Source organism: Achroia grisella, unplaced genomic scaffold (genome assembly GCF_030625045.1).
Source record: "Achroia grisella isolate CSIRO2021 unplaced genomic scaffold, CSIRO_AGI_Agris_v1 utg874, whole genome shotgun sequence".
In the NCBI taxonomy this organism is placed as follows: domain Eukaryota; kingdom Metazoa; phylum Arthropoda; class Insecta; order Lepidoptera; family Pyralidae; genus Achroia; species Achroia grisella.
In genome coordinates, this window is record NW_026713051.1 from 1012032 (window position 1) to 1032856 (window position 20825).

At 31.1% G+C, this 20825-nt stretch overlaps 2 protein-coding genes across 2 annotated transcripts in view; both read right to left on the minus strand.

Moving 5' to 3' along the window:
- The window catches only part of LOC131853046 (uncharacterized), a 150719-nt gene extending 144844 nt beyond the window's left edge, over positions 1–5875 (minus strand). The window contains exon 1 of the mRNA XM_059203839.1: positions 5714–5875. The gene's annotated coding sequence lies outside the window, so the exon portion shown is untranslated. The remainder of the gene's footprint in view (positions 1–5713) is intronic.
- A 3465-nt stretch (positions 5876–9340) lies between these two features.
- Positions 9341–20672, minus strand: LOC131852994 (prostatic acid phosphatase-like). The gene is made up of 8 exons (XM_059203775.1): positions 20232–20672; positions 16703–16796; positions 16047–16245; positions 13652–13807; positions 12851–13095; positions 12338–12519; positions 10397–10470; positions 9341–9499 (listed from the first exon to the last, which is right to left on the minus strand). The coding sequence occupies exons 1-8, from the start codon at positions 20487–20489 to the stop codon at positions 9442–9444; spliced, it is 1266 nt and encodes a 421-aa protein (XP_059059758.1). The 5' UTR covers positions 20490–20672; the 3' UTR covers positions 9341–9441.
- Between the last annotated feature and the right edge of the window lie 153 nt (positions 20673–20825).

Here is a 20825-nt window from a genome sequence, read left to right on the forward strand (position 1 = left end):
GTGACACCGAGACAGACCTTATCCGTCTGGCCCAGAACCACCGCTGGCCGGCCGGGTGAGTTGACAACATGCAGTGTCACCCATCTTTATTTGGAAGATTAGATTTATCAATATGCATATACAATTATATAAATCTTACACTACTACTAATTTCACAGTTTTCATTACATTGTGCAATGTAAGAATTCATAATGTAACAATACACATTATGAATTCTTACACTGCTTATACAATTATATGAATTCTTATTTTAACACTATTTTCAAAGTTCACTATTTGTTATAGTCCAGGTTTTGTTTAATTATTGATTGTTTAATTTCACAGTTGCATAGTGATGGTTATATTCTTTTAATCTACCGCTCATTCAAGCGGTCTCATCAAAGAAACTTGGATGTTGCTCTTTTAAATAATCCTTGTAACTGTATATTTTTAAGTCGAAATGTGTGAATACAAACTATCAACTACAACTAATTTATTAGGGTCAAAATATTAATTACATTAAGGAATACATACATAATCTATACTACATATAAATAAAATTGGAATCTCTGTTTGTAGTATTGATATAACCATTTTTTGCTACATGCATATGAATATAAATACAGTACATACACCAAAATAGCATTACAATTTTTGTGTCTGTCTGTCTGTTTGTTCCGGCTAATCTCTGAAATGGGTGGACCGATGATGACGGGACTTTTTTTGGCAGGTAGCTGACGTAATAAGGAATAACTTAGGCTACTTCTATTTTAGAAAAATAAAGTTTGAATTCCACGCGGACTAAGTCGCAGGCACAGCTATTTATATATATTGAATATGAAATAACCACTTATTACTCTTAATATTAAATCACTGAAAGTTTATGATTTCCGCAGGTACTTTCAATAAAACATATAAAGGACAGTAAAAAAAAGTACATGAATTAAACTGTATCATGTACTACCATCACAGTTCCTAATTTGGTGTTCCTAATAATGTTACGGGTTCGACGTCATATGAAGCAATCAACGAAATAATAAGCGTAGGTATTTCAAATAATAGTTGACATTGATTTCATTATAGTCTACTCACATGTGTTCGTTGCCGTGAATAATTCTTTAGCAGTTTAGTTTTTAGTTTACTTTATTTCATCATCATCGCAGCTCGGAAGACGTCCACTGCTGGACATAGACCTCCCCCAAAGATCTCCACAACTGTAAATCCATTTGGGGGGATATTGCCATAATCGACTGATTTAATCTTATTGTGTTTTTATATTTGAGCCTAAATAAATTAGTGCTGGTTGGTAGTTTGTATTCACACGTTTCGACTTGTAAAATGTGAACTTACAAGGATTGTTTAAAAGAGCAACACACAAGTTTCTTGCTTATTCTTCTTGTGATGAGACAGCTTTCCGAATAAGCGGTAGATTTAAAAAAATGTTGACTATTCTAAAGTGCTTAAATTAAGTTTATTTGAATAAATGATTTTCTATTCTATTCTAAATCGCCACGCTTGGCATGCGGGTTGGCGATCGCAGTGTGATGGTAGTTACTCAGTAGAACGTTGCTGCTCGTCCACTGGTAGATGAATCCATTAGTCTCCTTTTACTACACCCACGGGAAGAGGGGGTGGTGCTATTCTTACGGCAACACCACCCTCATTTACTTTATTTATCTGATTATATTATCTACATATCTATACAGTAAGTACTGCGTTACTCACTATATGACTACACGAATTATATTACCGAAACTCTAGATATTGCGTCGACCTATGACTGCATTTAAATGTTTAGATTTATATTTCTAATTTTAGAGATTTATCCAAACGATACCAATACAACAAAAAGATCTAATAAATTGTATATTTATTCCAAAATATCTTTATACATGTAGGTCTATTACAGACTCTTATGATATGTCAAATCTACCTGAATGATTTCAAGATGAGAAGAACTGAAAAGAAACTGATTTCACATTCAGCATTCATCTCATTTCACTCATTCAAATATTGTTTACAATAATAAGGATTCGTTTTTATATTCAAATTTGGGAGAATAGAGTGACCACCAGCATATGCTATTGGAAAAGCAAATAGTCTAATCAGTGTTCGTAACCGTAGTCCGTAACACTTATTTTCTTTAACACTTGATCATACTTAATACACAAAATTCTAAATGCAACAATCAAATTTACACTTAAAATGAATTTGATGTACTATCTACAAAAATGTCAGGTCACTGACTGTTTATATATCTTTGGAAATACTCACCATAATTATAATAATACGAAAAAAAGAACGACACATTTCAACTTACTATGAACTTAACTATTAACATTTTATGAGGGTAGTTATTGCAATTAAATTTCTTACTTTACCCTTTATTATAACAATATTTATTTACAAATAGAACAATGGTTATTTACTAATATTATTTTTAGGAACTAACGAATAAATAACGAGGTTACTGCGAACAGGGATGAATGGAAGAGAAAAACATATTACGACGACCACAAATAAATGGAATAAAGAAGAAGCAGATGATAATTATTATTAGGAACTAGTTAAATTATCTATACCAGTGGTTCACAAACAGTTTTTGCTGCGTACCACTTCAAAAAACATCTCAAACCTTGCGTAGCCTTATTGTAGCAATCACGCTATATAAATGTGAAAGTTTGTGAGTGTATGTATGTTTGTTTTACTGATAGCCGCACGTACCCCTTGATGCAACTTCATGTACCCCTGGAGGTACGCGTACCACTAATTGGGAAATAAATATCTATACTATTATCTTGAAGGAATTTAAAAAAATTATATTTTTGTCACATTGTGTGTAAACAAACCAAATAATACTTGACAGATTTTAGTAATTCTGTTTACTATACATTACGTAAATATATATAGTTAAACAAAATAATTAAGAGAAGTTTAAGGTTATGTTGTTCATAGTTCAGAGCCTGTACATACATGTTTTGACTATATGAATATACACTAGTTTTATTATAATAAGGATAACAAAATACACCTCTGTTCTCAATTAATATTTACTTTACATTTATTAAAAATATATGTGTAAATTTCTGATTTTTTGTAACATTTAGGCAGAAACCTTTAGGAGTACTTTGTAATGAGATTCAATTGAAATAAAATTTAAAAGTTGTCAATTATTCAGTTGGTATTCATCAATATGTTTATTTTACTTAAACTGTTACAAAAACTCAGAAATTTACACATAATTTCTTCCTTATGTCATAATTTTATTTAAGTAAATGGTGTAAAGTGATTTTATTAGTTTGCCAAAATGTATATATATCTGTAATTGAACTATATATTCATATATTGTTAGATGATTGTTATGATGAATTGTTGTTTGCGAGATGATGTAGGCAGATCAAAATCAAGTCATTTATTTATCCCTTGATTAACAAGGGAAAAACATATGAATATCAAAGTTGTCAATTGTTTTAAATTTATATTTCCTGTTGGTGTATATACTTATGTAAATATTGATAGTTATTTTTGCAGCACAAACTTTTGGGAAGGAAAAAGGGAATTACATTGTGTTATTAATAAAATATGTGAAAGCCAATATTAAATACTTGTTCTTAAATCAAATCAAATCAAAAATGTAGAATACTTTAGCCATCAAATTTTTTGCATAATATTTTTCACTAGGATCCAGTAGATTTAATTGAGATGTACTAGCAAGAAACTTAACTGAATTTCCATGTTTTAAAGCCAGGTTTTTTAAGTATGTACTTTACATAAGTACATACTTAATTTAAAAACCTGGACTGGTGGACTTTTTTTTTATGAAAAGTAACACAGTTCGGTTTGTTTAGATTATTAAAAATACTTGCCAGTTTGCATGATTACAACAACTATAAGTCCTTCAATTTCGCAAATACTATGTATAAGCCATTTCAAAATTAATAAAGTGTCAAGAAACAAATTCTCTTTCCCAATTCTAATATTTGGATTTAGGATGTTGTGTTTAAATTTAGGTTTTAGTATATTAAAGATGTATTTGATTTAGTGTTTTTACAGTTAGAAGTAATATAATTAATATTGACATACTCTGTGGACCGGTGGTTCGGCACACAGCTAAACATCCGATGGTTGCGGGTTCAATTCCTCGCATGGTACAAACAGTTGTAATCTTGAATATGTTTATTATTAATAATAATAATATACTGCACTAAATCTAAAAGTATATTTTTGAGGAAATTTATTTAATAATCAAACTGATTTGGCAAAAATTCTTCAATTTTTAATACTGTTAATTCTTTAAAGTGTGATTCAGTGCAGTTAATTTGACTCGTATAGAGTAAATAAAATTGAAATATGATTTTATATTTATTATTTAATAAACATTACATACCAATATTGAAATAACCAATGAGAAAAATCATTGAATAAAGCAACTTGCAAGTAATGGAATAAAGTATTATATACATAAACCTTCCTCTTGAAATACTCTATCTATTAAAAAAACCACTTCAAAATCTGTGGCATAGATTTAAAGATTTAAGCATCCATAGGATGGACAGACAGCAACAGAGATTTTATTTTATACTATGTAATAATTACTGAAATTATTATTTGACTCAAATCATATTACTGTTAACTTAATATATCTTTTTCATAACCAACAGTGAAAGTTTTTTTTTCCATATTAAAAATATCAGGATCAAATGGGAGTTAATAATTAAATATTATAAACATAAGTGGAAGATAATGATTATAATGAAAAATGGGAAATAAACACTACACTTGTTCAGTAAGAACTAGTGCATTAACAAATCTAACATACACCTAATATTTGGGTTGAAGAAAGTTATAGTTTACTTTGGAGAGATAATTAGCACTTTTGTGACTAAATTCAAATTAAAAAATTGTTTATTCATATACAACATTTCAGGCATCAAATTATTTTAATTAATATTTTCCTATCATCTATTTCATTATACAGATTTAATTAAGAAGAGTTGGCAAGATAACTGAATTTCTTTTTTTTTTTCATGTCAGTTTATTAACACTGTACACTTAGAAAGGTGTCTATGTCTGTCATTAAATGAAAATCCTATGCATGAACAACTGTTGCCAATGGCAATATTGTTCATCAGGATTTTCATTAAGCATTAATGTAATAATAATCAAGTAATAGTTTAGTGAATATGCCTTGCTTAGTAAATATGATTAAAGAGACATTTTGAATTTATTTAAGGGTAATTCCAGTATATTGTTTGGTATTATTGTAAATTTTATACCCATTCCTATAAAAGATCCATTAACTTTTTCTAAATGATACTTAGGAACAACTTTAAATCTTGTATGAGTACTTTGAGCACTGTCTGATTTCACCTACCTGTACAGGTACCTACATATGTGGAAACCGCAATATTTGTGTGATTGGTAGTAACATATTTTATTATCATTATATTATGGTTTCTTGTGGGGTCGAAATCATTAATTCCGCCACACGCCATTACCAATAACATGCCCCGGATTATGGTGCCTAATAATAATGTTACAATTACATTAGCATTTATTATCCCCAGAATGACAGCAATAAGTTTTTAACAGTGTAAGTGGTTAAAATCGCAGGCGACCAATTTTGGAGAAGATTGTAATTCAATTTTAAAAGTTACTTAATATTATAATAAGGACTCGAGACTACGCGGTGGTACGGCGAAGGAGACGTGACCAAATATATTATTGCACAAACCGTGAACACATCAATATCACCCGAGATCACTCACACAATAATACAAAATAGTCATCACAATTTTTTGCTAAATTTAAATGTTACTTTATCACAATTTTAGTAAACACTATAAAATCGTACAAAAATACAAATTACAAAATTCTAATCAATTGACATGACATGACAGATGGGCAAATTATCAGTGTTGCCTGTATATATGTGTATGTAATGGCTATTAGTTTTTAGGCTGAGCCTAATATTACGCATATTAGGCTTAATGCGTACAAAAATCCGATATGGCTAACGCGATTTAAAGAATTTAAATTAAATCGGTGATTGCTTTGAATTTAATCTATTTTTTAATAACATACGACATTTTGTAAATAATGTAATAAAACAAGAAAATGGTATTAATGACTCCTAAAGGTTATTTTGCTAAGCCAATCTGTTAATTTTTAGTCGGTAAATAAGTTACAATTTCAACAGTTCTAAATACTGAGACACATTTTAACGTTTATTTTTTTAACCTAAACAATTCATTTACGTGTAATGAATTGTTTGAAGAGTAGCTGAAGGTTTCTTGTAAAATGGCCAGATTGGAAACATTGCAAGTGTTTGTAAGCCGTGTAAGCAAGATAGAAAGAGTTATTGTACAACATAAAAAAATCTAAAACTCTCAATTGTATTTGATATAGAGGCCAGAGATTAAAAATAATTTTGTTAAATTAGAATATATCCGGGGAAAAAAATAAAACAATAGTAATGGCAATAATGATTTTAATTACTATGACTATTTATTATGATAGAGCGTTTATCGCTCATTCAACGCAGCTTCCTGATATTTAGTAATACTGTGGGTTGGTGTTGAAGCAAACTTAAATAGTAACAATAATAAATAATAATAGTAGTTTGCATAATATTTGCACAATACTACTCAATCACTGTTAATATGGTATGATTTTCACTATTAAGTGCAAGAAATTTATGTGGATAGTCACACACAAGATACACATTACGGCTAACAAGTAAGTTATATATCTACGGCTGCTGTCACCAAGCCCTATTTAATTGTTACTGTAATAAGTTGAGCAGGCGAAAGAAATCTAAGCTATTATAGATGATTAGCTAATTAAGTCACAGCCGCAGTTACACAGAGTATAATAATAGTAATATATTGTTAATAATGATAACAATACATTTAACTTATAAAAACTACAAAGTATAACAAAGTAATAACAAATCAAAATAATATTTTAAGGGCAACGAGATAACGTAATGTCCTGTATAAACTTATTATAATAAATCACGTCACAAATTTTACTGAATCATTCACATACTATGTAGGTTATAATACAAATAAATTATCAAAATGTTGATAATATATTGATATTGTATTTGTTTTATAATAAGTCTATTCATCTTAGTATTCCAGGTACATAGAAATAAACAAAAAATATTTCTGTATGTAGCAAAACTAGACAAAAAATAGAACACTTTACAAAGTGAACACAAATCTTTTACATTATGAAGTAAATAACAGATCGTATTAAAAGAAAAAGTAAGGTATATAATTCAAAAATATCATTTAGAATTCAACGTTAGTAATTTTCAATCAACTTTAAAAAAATCTCAATTTGACTGTTTTAATAGCAAAAATATCTAATTTGACATGGTTCGGAACTTGTTCTGATTATTTTGTAATTAATAAGCCCTACTCCACTTCTTATCCTTACCGATTTCGTCACACTTAACAATATCTTAAACCACAGATGTCAAACTCATCTATTACAAGTAATACTATCTTGTAATATTACATAGTACCTTGTCATAAATGGTAAAAATAATATAAAAAAAAATCTTCCAAACTTTGTAAACAAACTAAATACATAATTCGTAATTTGACACATACAAAATATGTATATTATAATAACTGTATAACAAGGATATCACAAACTTGTAACTTCACAACAATAAGAGTTTATTTTAGTATCAAGGACACAAATCTTTTAAAAAAACTGTTAATTCATAGAACAATTAATGTAATTTATTTTAAAAAAAGTACAAAGAGTGAGCAAATTTAAACAACAGAAGTGACTTTTATCTTTTGCCATTCTATTATTTTAATTATTTATATGAGCATGAGAAGACCTACTGAACAGTAAGGACGTTGCATTAATTCAGGTATAGCACCTAGACATTGAAGTAAATATATAAAGTATAAAAAATATATAATATACATAAACTAATAGTGAAAATATGCATAATTTAGTAGTAAAATATATAAATATAATATTGTTAGAAAGTTATACATGAAGTATTTGGTTTTAAGTGACTATACAGTGTACCTATTCATAAGTAATTATACAAAAACTAAAAGCAGAACATCTGTTAGTGTATCCAAACTATATAAACATATAAAAAATCAATTTAAATGCGTACTGTACTGGCTGTATTGTTTGAAGGACTTAATAGTAATTATACCTAAGTTTACATTATTTATTATATAATATCTACTTATATAAGCCTTAAAAATGAACAATTTTGAACACATCTATTTGGGAATGGAAGGGATTGTAGTAATATTAATACTTTGCTATATACTATAGCCTATGTGCTGTAAACCAATATGTAGAAGTTGAGGTATTAAGTATTCATGGACAAGCCCATGTGAAAAGACAGAGCTGAGTATATTTTCAGTTCTTGTTTGTTGGAATGTATTCCAAACTGATGACTGACATATCATAAGAGTCTATAGTAGACCTACATGAATAAAATATTTTAATTCTACGACACGACGAACTAATTAATAACATTATTGAAAGAAAAATAGATGGAAAGAAAGGAAGGGGAAGACCAAGACACAAGTATATCAAGCAGGTTAAAGAAAGAGTTGGAGTCGTGTCGTATCAACAGCTAAAAAGACTGATAGAAGATCGTGGAAGGTGGCGGGAGCTCCACCGACAAGAACACAGCTCTTAAATTATGAATGAATGAGTCGTGGTCCGACACTAATCATTTAGACGGTATCACTTATAAATATATTGTTTCTATTCTGTGAGTATAATTAAGAAATATAATTGATTTTATTTGGTTTTGACCCATGGCTTGTAATATTCAAATAAATATTACTTATACTGAAAGTCTTACAAATAAATATAATTATAATAAAAAAAATGAAAGTGAACCTTTTATAAAGATTCAGAAACTGAAACTAATTAAGCAGTATAAGTAGTTATAGTTAAAAATATATAATTGACTGATATATGTACACATATATAATATCAAGCATAGGAAGACGATACTTCGAGTGAAGCTTACAATAAAGTTGACTTTCAATGTCATAATATCGCTACAATAAATTCGTAAGTTCTACTGTAATTGTGTGTATAAGTAGCAATAAGATATCAAGTATTTAAAATAAATACTTATGTAATTAATAAATATTCATTTTCGATAAGTAGTTGCATGCACCAAAAAAATCACGACTTCTAGATTTATATTCTGTAAATATATTTAGAGATTTACAATGAGTAAACTATAAGTAAAGACGGGTTTGAATTAGACGGTAGTATTTACCTTGTACCGGGCGCTTATATATCGCCTTAAACATTAATGGACAATTTTAGTTTACTACAACATGCCTTATGATTAAATAATCTTATTTCCGACTCTAGTCAAAATGTAATTATGCAACTTTGACACAATTATGCAGAGAAGACATCTTCCAATCAATAAAGACGGCCAAAAGTTTACATTTCAGAAGATACGGATTCTGTGTTCAAGTCTGAATATTCTGTAGTACGAAGTCTGAAAAAAGAAGTAATAGTTTTTAATAAATTGTCTGTATGAGTACCAAAATATTATCATTATTATTATTAAAGCTTGTTTTGTACTTAGTTTTATGTGTAGGGTTGGAAACAGTAAAGTTACAGGTTAAGAAGCATAATTTATTTCTCTTAAAAATACAGGAATCTGGAGGGGACGTAGCATAGCCCAAACCACTGGACGGATCGGGCTGAAATTTGGCACACAGGTAGATGTTATGACGTAGAGATCCGCTAAGAAAGGATTTTGATTAATTCTACCCCCAAGGTGATAAAATAGGGGATGAAAGTTTGTCTGAAGTCATTTGCCATTTGTCGTGGAGACGTGCCCTTGGAGCTCGGAATCCAAATTATTTTTGACATATATGTATTTGCGCGGCTCATCAAGATTACTTATGACCTGAGAGCTGGTAGCTACTATGGCCAAATGCTAGTATGGCCATTCAAAGAGGCAACGCTGACAATATCTTGGGTACGCAGATTCAAAGAGGCAACGCTGCCAATACGCAGCCTCGATGTGCCGCGTTGGATTACAATGATTTGAATGATTTTTTTATGATTGCTTATGTATGTAATCACTTAATCTAGAATGAAAAATCTATGATATCACCACATGCATGCCATGATAACGTGATGTCTGTAGTGCTGTTCATTAATGTAAAAGACGGTTACCACCCACCTTGTGGTGGTACCTGTCCTTGTTTGCCATTTCAACAACTTAAAAACAAATTAACGACTCATCATCATCACTTCATCACGGAAGATATACTTATTGGGCATGCTGTAAGGTATTAACTGTGTCATTCACTTGTTTAAAATGAATGATTTTTGTTGTCAGATTTACAAAGTATGTTGCTGATTTTTATGATCAAAGACTCACCTCAGTATTGCAAAGACATAGAACAAAATCATTGCAAATGCAACTGAGACGTGCACATAGTGTTTAAACGGCGGCTGAAAAGAATGAAATACAGCAATGAGTTTATTATTCTTATAATTATTTATGACATTTACATTTAAACTAGTTGTACCGCGTGGAATTTAGCTTTATTTTTTTATGAAATAAAAGTAGCCTAAGTAACTCATTTTACCAGCTACCTGCCAAAAAAGTCCCATCAAAATCGGTCCTGCCATTTCAGAGATTAGCCGGAACAAACAGACAGACAGACAAAAATTTTGTTATTTTGGTGTATGGTCCGTATTTATATTCATATGCATGCAGTAAAATACGGTTATTTCAATATTACAAGCAGACACTCCAATTTTATTTATATGTATAGACGATTATTTGCACAATTTGACCCACTCGACACTTCCTATGCCACGCTCTATCGGGTTAACTGGGAGAGATCTCCTTTAGAGACCCCTCCGATCGATCCCCCGTCCAATTCAAACGAGAATCGAAATTACGACGGCCTGAGCCGAGGTTCGAACCCCTAGTGGTGGCCTCAGACTAAAGTCATATCCGTCAGGCAGGAGTTGGCCTTCAGCCGCTCCATAAGTCCTTCCTTTGGTTTGGAGTGCCATCTGCACTCGCCTCCTAGCGTCCGGTGAAGCTGTAAAGGCCAGCTGCGACATTAGAGTATTAGAGTAGTTAGAAAAAATCTTTTAGAGATAAGACCTCCTTTGTTAACATTATTTCTAATTAACATATCTAAAAATGTATTATTTATATATTAAAAATGTATTTAAATGCAATAAAAATCATATATAATTTTCCATCACTAACGTCATAAAATTATTAAAGTGCGATTAAGAATGGCATGTAGTGGGTTCCTTACAAATAATACACACAGTTTTTTTTCATTATGTTACTATGAAACGTGCTTCCACTTTGAGGCTTCTAGTAATGACTGAAAATATATTAATCGAATATTACATCCAGGGGCGGATCCTAATTATATTACTCAACCAAAAAGAAGCGACCAGAAATTCCTCGTTCCTTTCGATAGACGTGCACTTGAATGGGTTGATTGATCTCAGGGTTGTCAACCTTATGATAGGTTTTTTAACATTCTAGATACTTTTTTATATTTTAAATATTGTTTCAGTGGTAACTGGAGGCCCTTTGTATCCTCGGGGCTGCAGCCCAAAAAGCCCTAAGGTAGATCCGCCCCTGATTACATCCACATCACCACAATTATGTGAGCATTAGCGAAGATTTTTAGAAACTAGCTGTTAACCCGCGGTTTCAGCCGCATAAAATTTATAGCCTACATGTTTTTCTGATGTACAAGCTATATTACTGTAAATTTTCATCAAAATCAGATCAGTAGTGTTTGTGTGAAAGAGTAACAAACATACATTTAGCCATCCATACTCACAATTTCACGATTACGCTTAATATTTAGTAAGATTTCGGGACTAATAATACTTTATGACAATATAATACATAACATAAAATCCCCGGACAATTCACACAACGCCATGTAATATACATTATTTAAATTATTAACCGGGTCTTAACACTCCACTCTTGTTGCTTCAGTCAGCTCGTGACCATGGTGCAACCTAGTCGAAACGTCGAAGAGTTAAATACCTTTATTTGCCATAAAATTATTCGTGTTAACACTGGGTTAATAATTTAAATAACGCCATCTAATCCCAAGGTAAGCAGAGTTTGTGTAATGGGATAAAATAACTGATATAAATACTGAGATACTTTCCTTGCAAAATTCATACATAATATACAAATTAAATATACAGACGGATACAAACATACTCATGAATTCAAATTTTGTACCGTGCGAGGAATCGAACCTACTATAGCCTACCAGAGTAGAACTAAGAATTTAGGTGGTGCTAATCAGTCGAAGATTACCTTCTCGCATTCATGTTGCCAATCAACAGTGAGCAAGTTCGTGTACAAATTTATGAATCTATCAAGAGGACATTTTTCTCCACAGTACGGTATGTACAGAACTTTAGGCTCCACAATCTCAATTGTATTCCTGTATGAGATCCTTATGAAATATGAATCAGTCTTGTTGTTAGCAGTCTTTTCTGTGAACAATTAAGAAAAAAAATTATGAACATATAAGAAAAAAAAAGTGCTTAAAATGCCATTAAAGTGTTATTAACAGTAAATTAACAGATATAAGTTTGAAGTGTCAGTCCATTAAACTTGTCCCTAAAATACGGTCGAGCGTTTGATTTGTAAATGTAAACTTAAAATGATTATTTAAAAGAGCAACACGCAAGTTTATTTCTCCTTCTTGTGATGAGACAGCTTTCCGAACGAACGGTAAATTAAAAGAATAATAACTGTAACTACAAAAAAGCTTAAATGAAGTTTATTTGAATAAATGATTTTCTATTCTATTGTTCTACTTACCGTGAAGCAGTTCTAACAAAACGGTGGCCGTGTATGATGGACATTTGCCGTCAAACATGTGCAGTGCATTCAGAACGCTAGCTACAGTTATGTCATGGGCGCTGAAAATCGAGACACGAGCTTCCATTTTTCTTTTCCCAGTCTTCTCATATTCCACTGTGCGTACCATTTGTTCAACGATAAGCTTCAGTAATGGACCAACTTTCAAGCGTGCAAGTATTGGTAAAGCCGTGTTTGTGGTGAAACTAAAATAAATATTGTGAATAAATGTGCCGTAATATAGGTGAAGTAGCGAAATGCTTAAAATGTACAAGAAAATAAGTTAAATTTGGTGAGAGCAGCACGCGAGCATTTATTCTGTTTAACGGAAACCCACCCACGTAATATACGAATTGTGGATTGATAAAGAACTTGTGTTAAGTCTCTGTTATGTATATCGATTATTATTATATATTATATGCAGGTTTAAATAATATAATAATAAATATTTACACCTATATCCCCCTCTGATCGATCCCCCGTTAATTCAAACGGGGATCGATATTGCGACGGCCTGAGCCGAAGTTCGAACCCCTAGCGGTAGCCTCAGACTAAAGTCGTATCCGTCAGGCGGGAGATGGCCTTCAGCCGCTCCATAAGTCCATCCTTGGTTTGGAGTGCCATCTGCACTCGCCCGCTAACGTCCGGTGAAGCTGTGAAGGCCAGCTGCAGCCAACAGCATTAGAGTGAATAAAGCATATATTTTTTACACGATTACAAAATGACTTGTTTATTATACATAGTCGTGATAAATTATTGTACCTATAACCAGCTGGTTCCAACAATTTATCAGGATATACACTTTGTGTCCAGTTTGGTAAAGTAAAATTGTACAAGTCTTCAATATACAACACGTTATATATATTGTTGATATGGTTATAGTCAGTCACTTTTTCCCCAGTATGTGCGGATAAATACCTGTAAAGATAAGAGTTACAAATAAATGTTAACTACAATAATTATTTGATCACATTTTTTATTTTTTATACTAGCTGTTACCGCGACTTCGTCCGTGTGGAGTTTAACTTTATTTTTTTATAAGTATACTCCTTATTACATCAGATACCTACCAATAAAAATCGCGTCAAAATAGGACTGACCATTTCAGAGATTAGCCGGAACACACTGACAGACAGACAAAAATTGTAAAAATGTTATTTTGGTGTATATACCGTATTTATATTCATATACAGTAAAAAACGGTTATTTCAATATTACAAACAGACATTCAATTTTATTTATATGTATAGATTACGATGTTTTGACAGACAATACGGCCCGTCTGATGGTTAATGGTTACCGTAGCCTATGGACGTCCGAGACACCAGGGATGCCACGGGCCCGCAGACCTATAAGTAACCTTAATATACCCCTCTTGCTGTAGTCCATATAGAAAACCTCGGCAGGAAGTCCATTCCACAATCTAAGTGTAAATGTAAGAATAAAAAAAAAAATCTAAGTGTACGGGAGGATGCTCCTCAGAAACCGCACTGTCCTGAGACCACTAAGATTCTAGCGTGATTTAACATTTACTAACATAAATATAACATATATATAAGAAAATTAAATAACCAAGACAATTGACATAGTGTCATCCGTACTAGATATATCCGGATAATTTAATAAATCTTTTGTAAATATGTACATACAGTACATACAAAATCATAGGCCAATACAAACTTATGAGTCATAACTTTGGAATACAAATGAAATATGTTTGTTTTGTCGGACGAATTGAATTCTCAACCATGGAAAATAATGGTGTAAATAGACCACTGACTGCTGAAAGACTATATGACTGATATTTATGTCAAATTCAAATTCACAAATCATTTATTTATGTAGGTCATTTTAGCCGCTTATGAACGTCAAGTTTTTTACATTATAATTTTAATTTTATTCCCTACCGCCCAGTTCGATATATAGATCCAATTGAGAAGAACTGGCATGAAACTCAAATGAATAACTTCTTTTTTAGTGTCAGTTTATTTACAATGTATAGGTATTTAATATTAATAATAATAATAATTTTATTTTGCATCCAATATTTACAATTTAAATTGTTCCCTGGTACCTAAACTAAGTAGAATTTATATAGATGTCTATGTCTAACATTAAATCAAATTCAAGTAGATAAACAACTATGGCCATGTACGCTCATCATTCAATCGTTTAATGAGTAATAGGCTTTGCTCAGTAAATATGATTTAACAGATGTTTTGAATTTATTTAAGAGTAATTCCAATATATCATTTGGTATATTATTGTAATTTTTTATACCTATTTCCATAAAAGAGCTATTGACTTTTTCAAACAAATGGATAGTCCGCGTGATGAGATTGATAACTGACACCGATTCACAAAAAAATACAGAGAGGCTTGTGAGACGTGGGCACTGACATAAAAGGAAAGAGACAAACTGGAAGCCTTTGAAATGTGGTGTTGGAGAAAGATGGAAAGAATTAACTGGAAAGATAAAATAAGGAATGAAAAAGTGCTTGAGAGGATTAAAGAAAAGAGACAGATCATAGATATTATTGAGAAAAGGCGGGGGAAAATTATGGGGCACCTGATACGACACGACGACGACTAATTAACAACATTATTGAAGGAAAAATAGATGGAAAGAGAGGAAGGGGAAGACCAAGACATAGCTATATCAAGCAGGTTAAATAAAAAGTTGGAGTAGTGTCGTATCATCAGCTAAAAGGACTGATAGAAGATAGTGGAAGGTGGCGAGAGCTCCACCGACAAGAGCACAGCTCTTAAATTATGAATGAAGGAGAGAGGAATGGGTTCTAATTTAGCTCCATTACTAGTAAGTTATTTTATCAGGTCCACTTGCTCATAATTCCCAAAGAAGTTAGGTACCTAATGTAAATACTTGTAATAATACCAACAACAACCCTGAACAATTCTAAGTACTAGATCTGATCTGATCTAAGTACTAGACAACTGATATAAATACTTAGATTTCTTTTTTGGAATACTAAGAAAACATCTATGCCATAAAATATATATAGCAAAACCGAGACAAACAAATACAAAATTACACTCTCTCAGAAATCAAACCCACATCCATTAAAAGTAAATCCATGTGCTGAACCGCTAAACCACCAAGGAACAGGCTATACATATTTTAACAGATCACACTTACTGCATAAGTCCTTGATATTCATGAAGCCTGTCCACATACTCCTTCGATTTAATATGTTCGTCATAGGCAATTCTATATCTTGTACAGGGTTTCTCCATAGCCAATACGTTATCATCCTTCACTGGTCTGGTATGCACTGGTATTGGTTGCCACCTAAGATGCTCATCCCAGACACAGTTGCCACTTGGTGGATACATTCCTGTTTGAAAATATAAACCTTAGTTAATGAAATCGATTAAATGAACTAAATTGTTTAGGTGTAATTCATCACCTGAATAATGGTGATGAATCGCTGTTCCTGCATGTCATAACCATGATAATATCTTTTGTAATTAATTTGTATTAGATAAACACCTTTTTTACTGATATAAAATATGAATGTAACTTATATGTAGGAGGTTATGTTAGGAATGTCAGATATACTGTATTTTGTGTTCCATATTTAGAAATTTACTTTATACTAGCTGTGCCCGCGGTTTCAACTGCATCAGATTTATAGCCTATGTATTATTCTGATGCATAAGCTATATCATTGTATAGTTTGAACAAAATCCGTTCAGTACTTTCTATGTGAAGAGTAACAAACATCCATCTATAGTCACAAATTTTCTAATATTAATAATAAGATGTGATAATACACTAGAATACTATCTCACCTGCTAGATTTGCTTCTGCAGACATGAGAGTTCGATCAACGTCTGTAGATCTGACATACAGCTCGGTAGGTTCAAATTCAGTTGACAATAAGTGCTAGAAACCATCAAAAACTACATAAATAATATGTAAATGGTCAAGTATTAATAGGTATTTATACCTTCAATTATTTATTTATAATATTTCCAACTCAGTTTTTATAGAAATAAAGTAAAAATATATATATAAGTATTAATGAGATTGTTAGTTGATGAATATATCAAACAATAAGTGTAATGTGAGTCATACTAAATATAACATATTTAATGCTACATGTAGCTGATGGGTGATATAAGAAGATAAGATAAATATAATAGCTTGAAATGTGTGGATTATATATGTATGTATGATGCCACTGTACACCATGTCAAATATCTAATAAGCCTATTTTAGAAAAAAGAATAAAGAGAAGAAAATCATTTATACAAATAAATTTAAGTACATTAAAGATTTTTGAATAGTCATCACTTATTTTTTGTAATCTACCACTCATTAGGAAATCTTTCTCATCACAAAAAGAATGAGCAAGAAACTATGTGTTGCTATAATTTAGTTGTAGCTTTAAATTTGTAAGTTGAGTTTGAATACAAGCTGGTAGCTTGTATTCAAACTCGATTTACAAATGTAACTAACACTACTTAATACAATAGAATTAAATATAGAAAATATTAAATACTCAACCAGTTGGTTGTAAATAAGAGTATATGAGTTGTAGTGATTAGAGCAGACCAGTCCCTATAATCATAAATCGCTCACAAGTATTATTATATTTTACTATTAAATTGTCTTGTCCTTTTATTTCTTATACCTATTTGAGTATTTAATTGAATTAGTGCTAATTGGTAGTTTGTATTCACACACTTCAACTTAAAAATGTAAAGTAACAATAAAATTATTTAAAAGGGCAACAAGCAAGTTTGTTTCCCGTTCTTCTTGTGATGAGAGAGCTTTCTGAATGAGCGGTAGATTTAAAAAAATGTTGACTATTCAAAAGTGCTTCAATGTAAGTTTATTTGAATAAATTATTTTCTATTCTATTCTAATTGTAACAATACTTCAATATTGTTACAATTCTCTATAAAAAAGAAGTAGTAATACTACTTCTTATTTAGAAGGAAGACAATGTTCTATTTACTTATTAATCTCAATAATTTATTATACTTTGCAAGAACAAAGACCATCATTAATCTTATCTCATTTAGTATGTAACTAATTGAAGTATATACTTGTTTAACAAAAAGAATCAATCCTATATTTGCATAGAATTAAAAGTAACCCAAAAAATATTAAGAGTTAATTGAAAAGAATCAGTTTTGTTTAATTGGTTGAATAATGTAATTGTTGTAATATATACATGATATCTCCACATGGAGAGGAAAACAAAATGTAATATGATTACAGTTTTCTGGAGCAATACTCATTTGTTAGGAATAAGGATATAAAGGATTTTTTTTTTCTTCTATTCCTATCTGCAATCAGTCCCAGAACTATGAGCAGATTTTGTGGGTGTGGGATCTAAGAATGGAGTGTCCACCCTAACGGGAGAATCTACTCCTTAAGCATACTGCAAACATTACATAATGTTGCTTCTTTTTAGTCGCTTGGGGTAAAGTATTTGTAGTAATTGAGCAGCCAGTTGATTTGGGTGGTTAGGAATAAGAATGAATAAATAATAATCGACATGCACATATGCTATGTAATTCTTTGTTGTGATGCTTCATATAAATTAACTAACTTTGCACGGGTGTACATGTATTATACATATAAACCTTCCCTTGAATGACTCTATCTATTAAAAAAAACTAGTTCAAAATCCGTTGCGTAGTTTTATAGATTTATGTAAACCTAGGGACGCCAACAGGGACTTTATTTTATACTATGTACTTAATGATAACGCACAACTCACTACAGCCTAGATGAGAAGCTGTGAAAAATAGATCCCATTTACATTACAGTAGGACCTACACACTGTAAAGTTTAAAACACACTTTTCCACTTAAGATTGTGTACAATAGTTTGATTTGTATTATCAGTAATTAGTGACTTTAAAAAATGTATTATATGTTCATGATATAGTGATACAAAGTAATAATAACCCTGGCCAATTTCCACAGCACCATCTAGTCACAAGTTTGAGCAGAGCTTGTTTTATTGGTCCTGGGTAACTACTATATAGGTTAAATATGTTCTTATTATAAATACATACATAATGTATGTATTTATAATAATGATGTAAGTTTTTTATAAGATCTGGCATGATTTTTATGTCAAAACTACTTTATTCACTGATCTGTAATAGTTAATATATTCTTTTGTGGTTTACCGCGATACAGGTTTGCGTAGTGCGGGGTTCAATGTTGAATCAATTTTATTATATTTGTAGGTTTGAAAATGAATAAATAAAATAAAAATCATAAATAAATAATATACGTATAAAACATCCACACAAATACACACATATACAGTTATACACTTGAGTACAAATGTTTGTATCATGTAATGCGTAGGAACGAGGATAATATTTTAAGAAAGATGTTACAAATGAATGTGGATGGTTATAAGGGCAGAGGAAGGCCAAAAAAGAGATGGATGGACTGTGTGAAAGATGATATGGTAAGAAAGGAAGTAAATAACGCGATGACTGCGAACAGGGATGAATGGAAACGAAAAACATATTACGCCGACCCCAAATAAATGGGATAAGGATGAAGCAGATGATGATGATGATGATGCAAGGAATCGAACCTACAACCATCGGAAGTAAAGAGTCTCAAAACCGTTACCAGACTGTCACTATATACTGGCATGACCACAGTACTTCCCAATCATGAGGACTATAGTGGCTTGCCTTCATATCCAGTTATGATGTAGTCAGATCTCATAATTTAAACCAGAACATAGTTATCTGATTAACAAATTAATAGGATGGCCATAGTATCAGTATTCAGACAGATTATTTTATTTTTAAGTAATCTAAGTATTGTTACTTAGAAATAGAAATTATCTTTATTCAAATTAACTCAATACAAGCACTATTGAATGTCCTATTTTTTATTCTACCACTCATTCAGAATGCAGATTCATCACAAGAAGAATGAGCAGGAAACTTGTTTGTTGCTCATTTGAATAGACGTTTTTTTATACATACTTAAATTACTGTATAAATGAGGCAAGAGTGAGAAAATGTTAAGCAATTTAGTTAAAATGTCTCTATTAAATAACATGGATATATTATAATATGATATACTTATATTAAATAATAATTTACCATAGGTTATTTCATTAACAAAACTGATAAAAGCCAATAATTCCAAGTAATTGTTTACCAGCAAGATATAGTAATGATAAGGAATTGGAGATGTAAATTAAAAATATATTTATTACATGTTAGTAGTTCAGTGATAAAAATAAATTTATTATATTTTGCTGTAAAAAAGAAGCTGATAATTTAAAGCAAGTTAATTTTCAAAAATAATTGATAACATATATTACCGTATATCGCTCACGAAGCCATTGACCTAATGCAAAATGTTGTTTTTTACCAGTATTGGTCAACTGGCCAAATTTTACCGGCCATAATGATTCGTTTCTCCATGGGTCAGTGGGGTAGCACTCCACTGGGGTTCGGTCTCCATGTCGGTATATAACCGCGGCATACTTAACGTCATTTAATGATGCACTTGCACATTGGTTTCCAAATGCAGCAATAATCAATAACGCAAACAATTTCTTGAATTTCGCTGACCGCATTGTGTAGCCGTATGGAATACGCTGTACGGTTAGATAGATTTTTATCTTTCTGCAAATAGAAGACAACACCTACAGATTTTGTCCTTATAGTATTATTAATTATTAAAAAGATTAATATGACTACGAACTTTCCGACACCTCCGAATGAACACACTGGGAAAACTGACGAAAATGAAATTTGTACGGATTTCCCGAATTTGATAAAATAAATGTAATGTTGCCAACAATGTTAAAGCAAATCCACTAACTAAACATGGATTGCCCTCTTTTCTTTTGTACTTGCCCTCTTCTTAAACAAGTCTATGTGACTATATTTCTATACAAAATTTATAAATG

What these genes read in the sequence shown, in the direction of transcription:
- LOC131852994 (XM_059203775.1), bottom strand. Translation starts at nt 20,489, where the DNA reads ATGCGGTCAGCGAAATTCAAGAAATTGTTTGCGTTATTGATTATTGCT. An exon ending in GGCTTCGTGAGCGATATACG is followed by an intron (nt 16,797 to 20,231) that starts GTAATATATGTT and finishes GATGGTTTCTAG; the next exon opens with CACTTATTGTCAACTGAATT. An exon ending in TATGTCTTTGCAATACTGAG is followed by an intron (nt 9,500 to 10,396) that starts GTGAGTCTTTGA and finishes TTCTTTTTTCAG; the next exon opens with ACTTCGTACTACAGAATATT.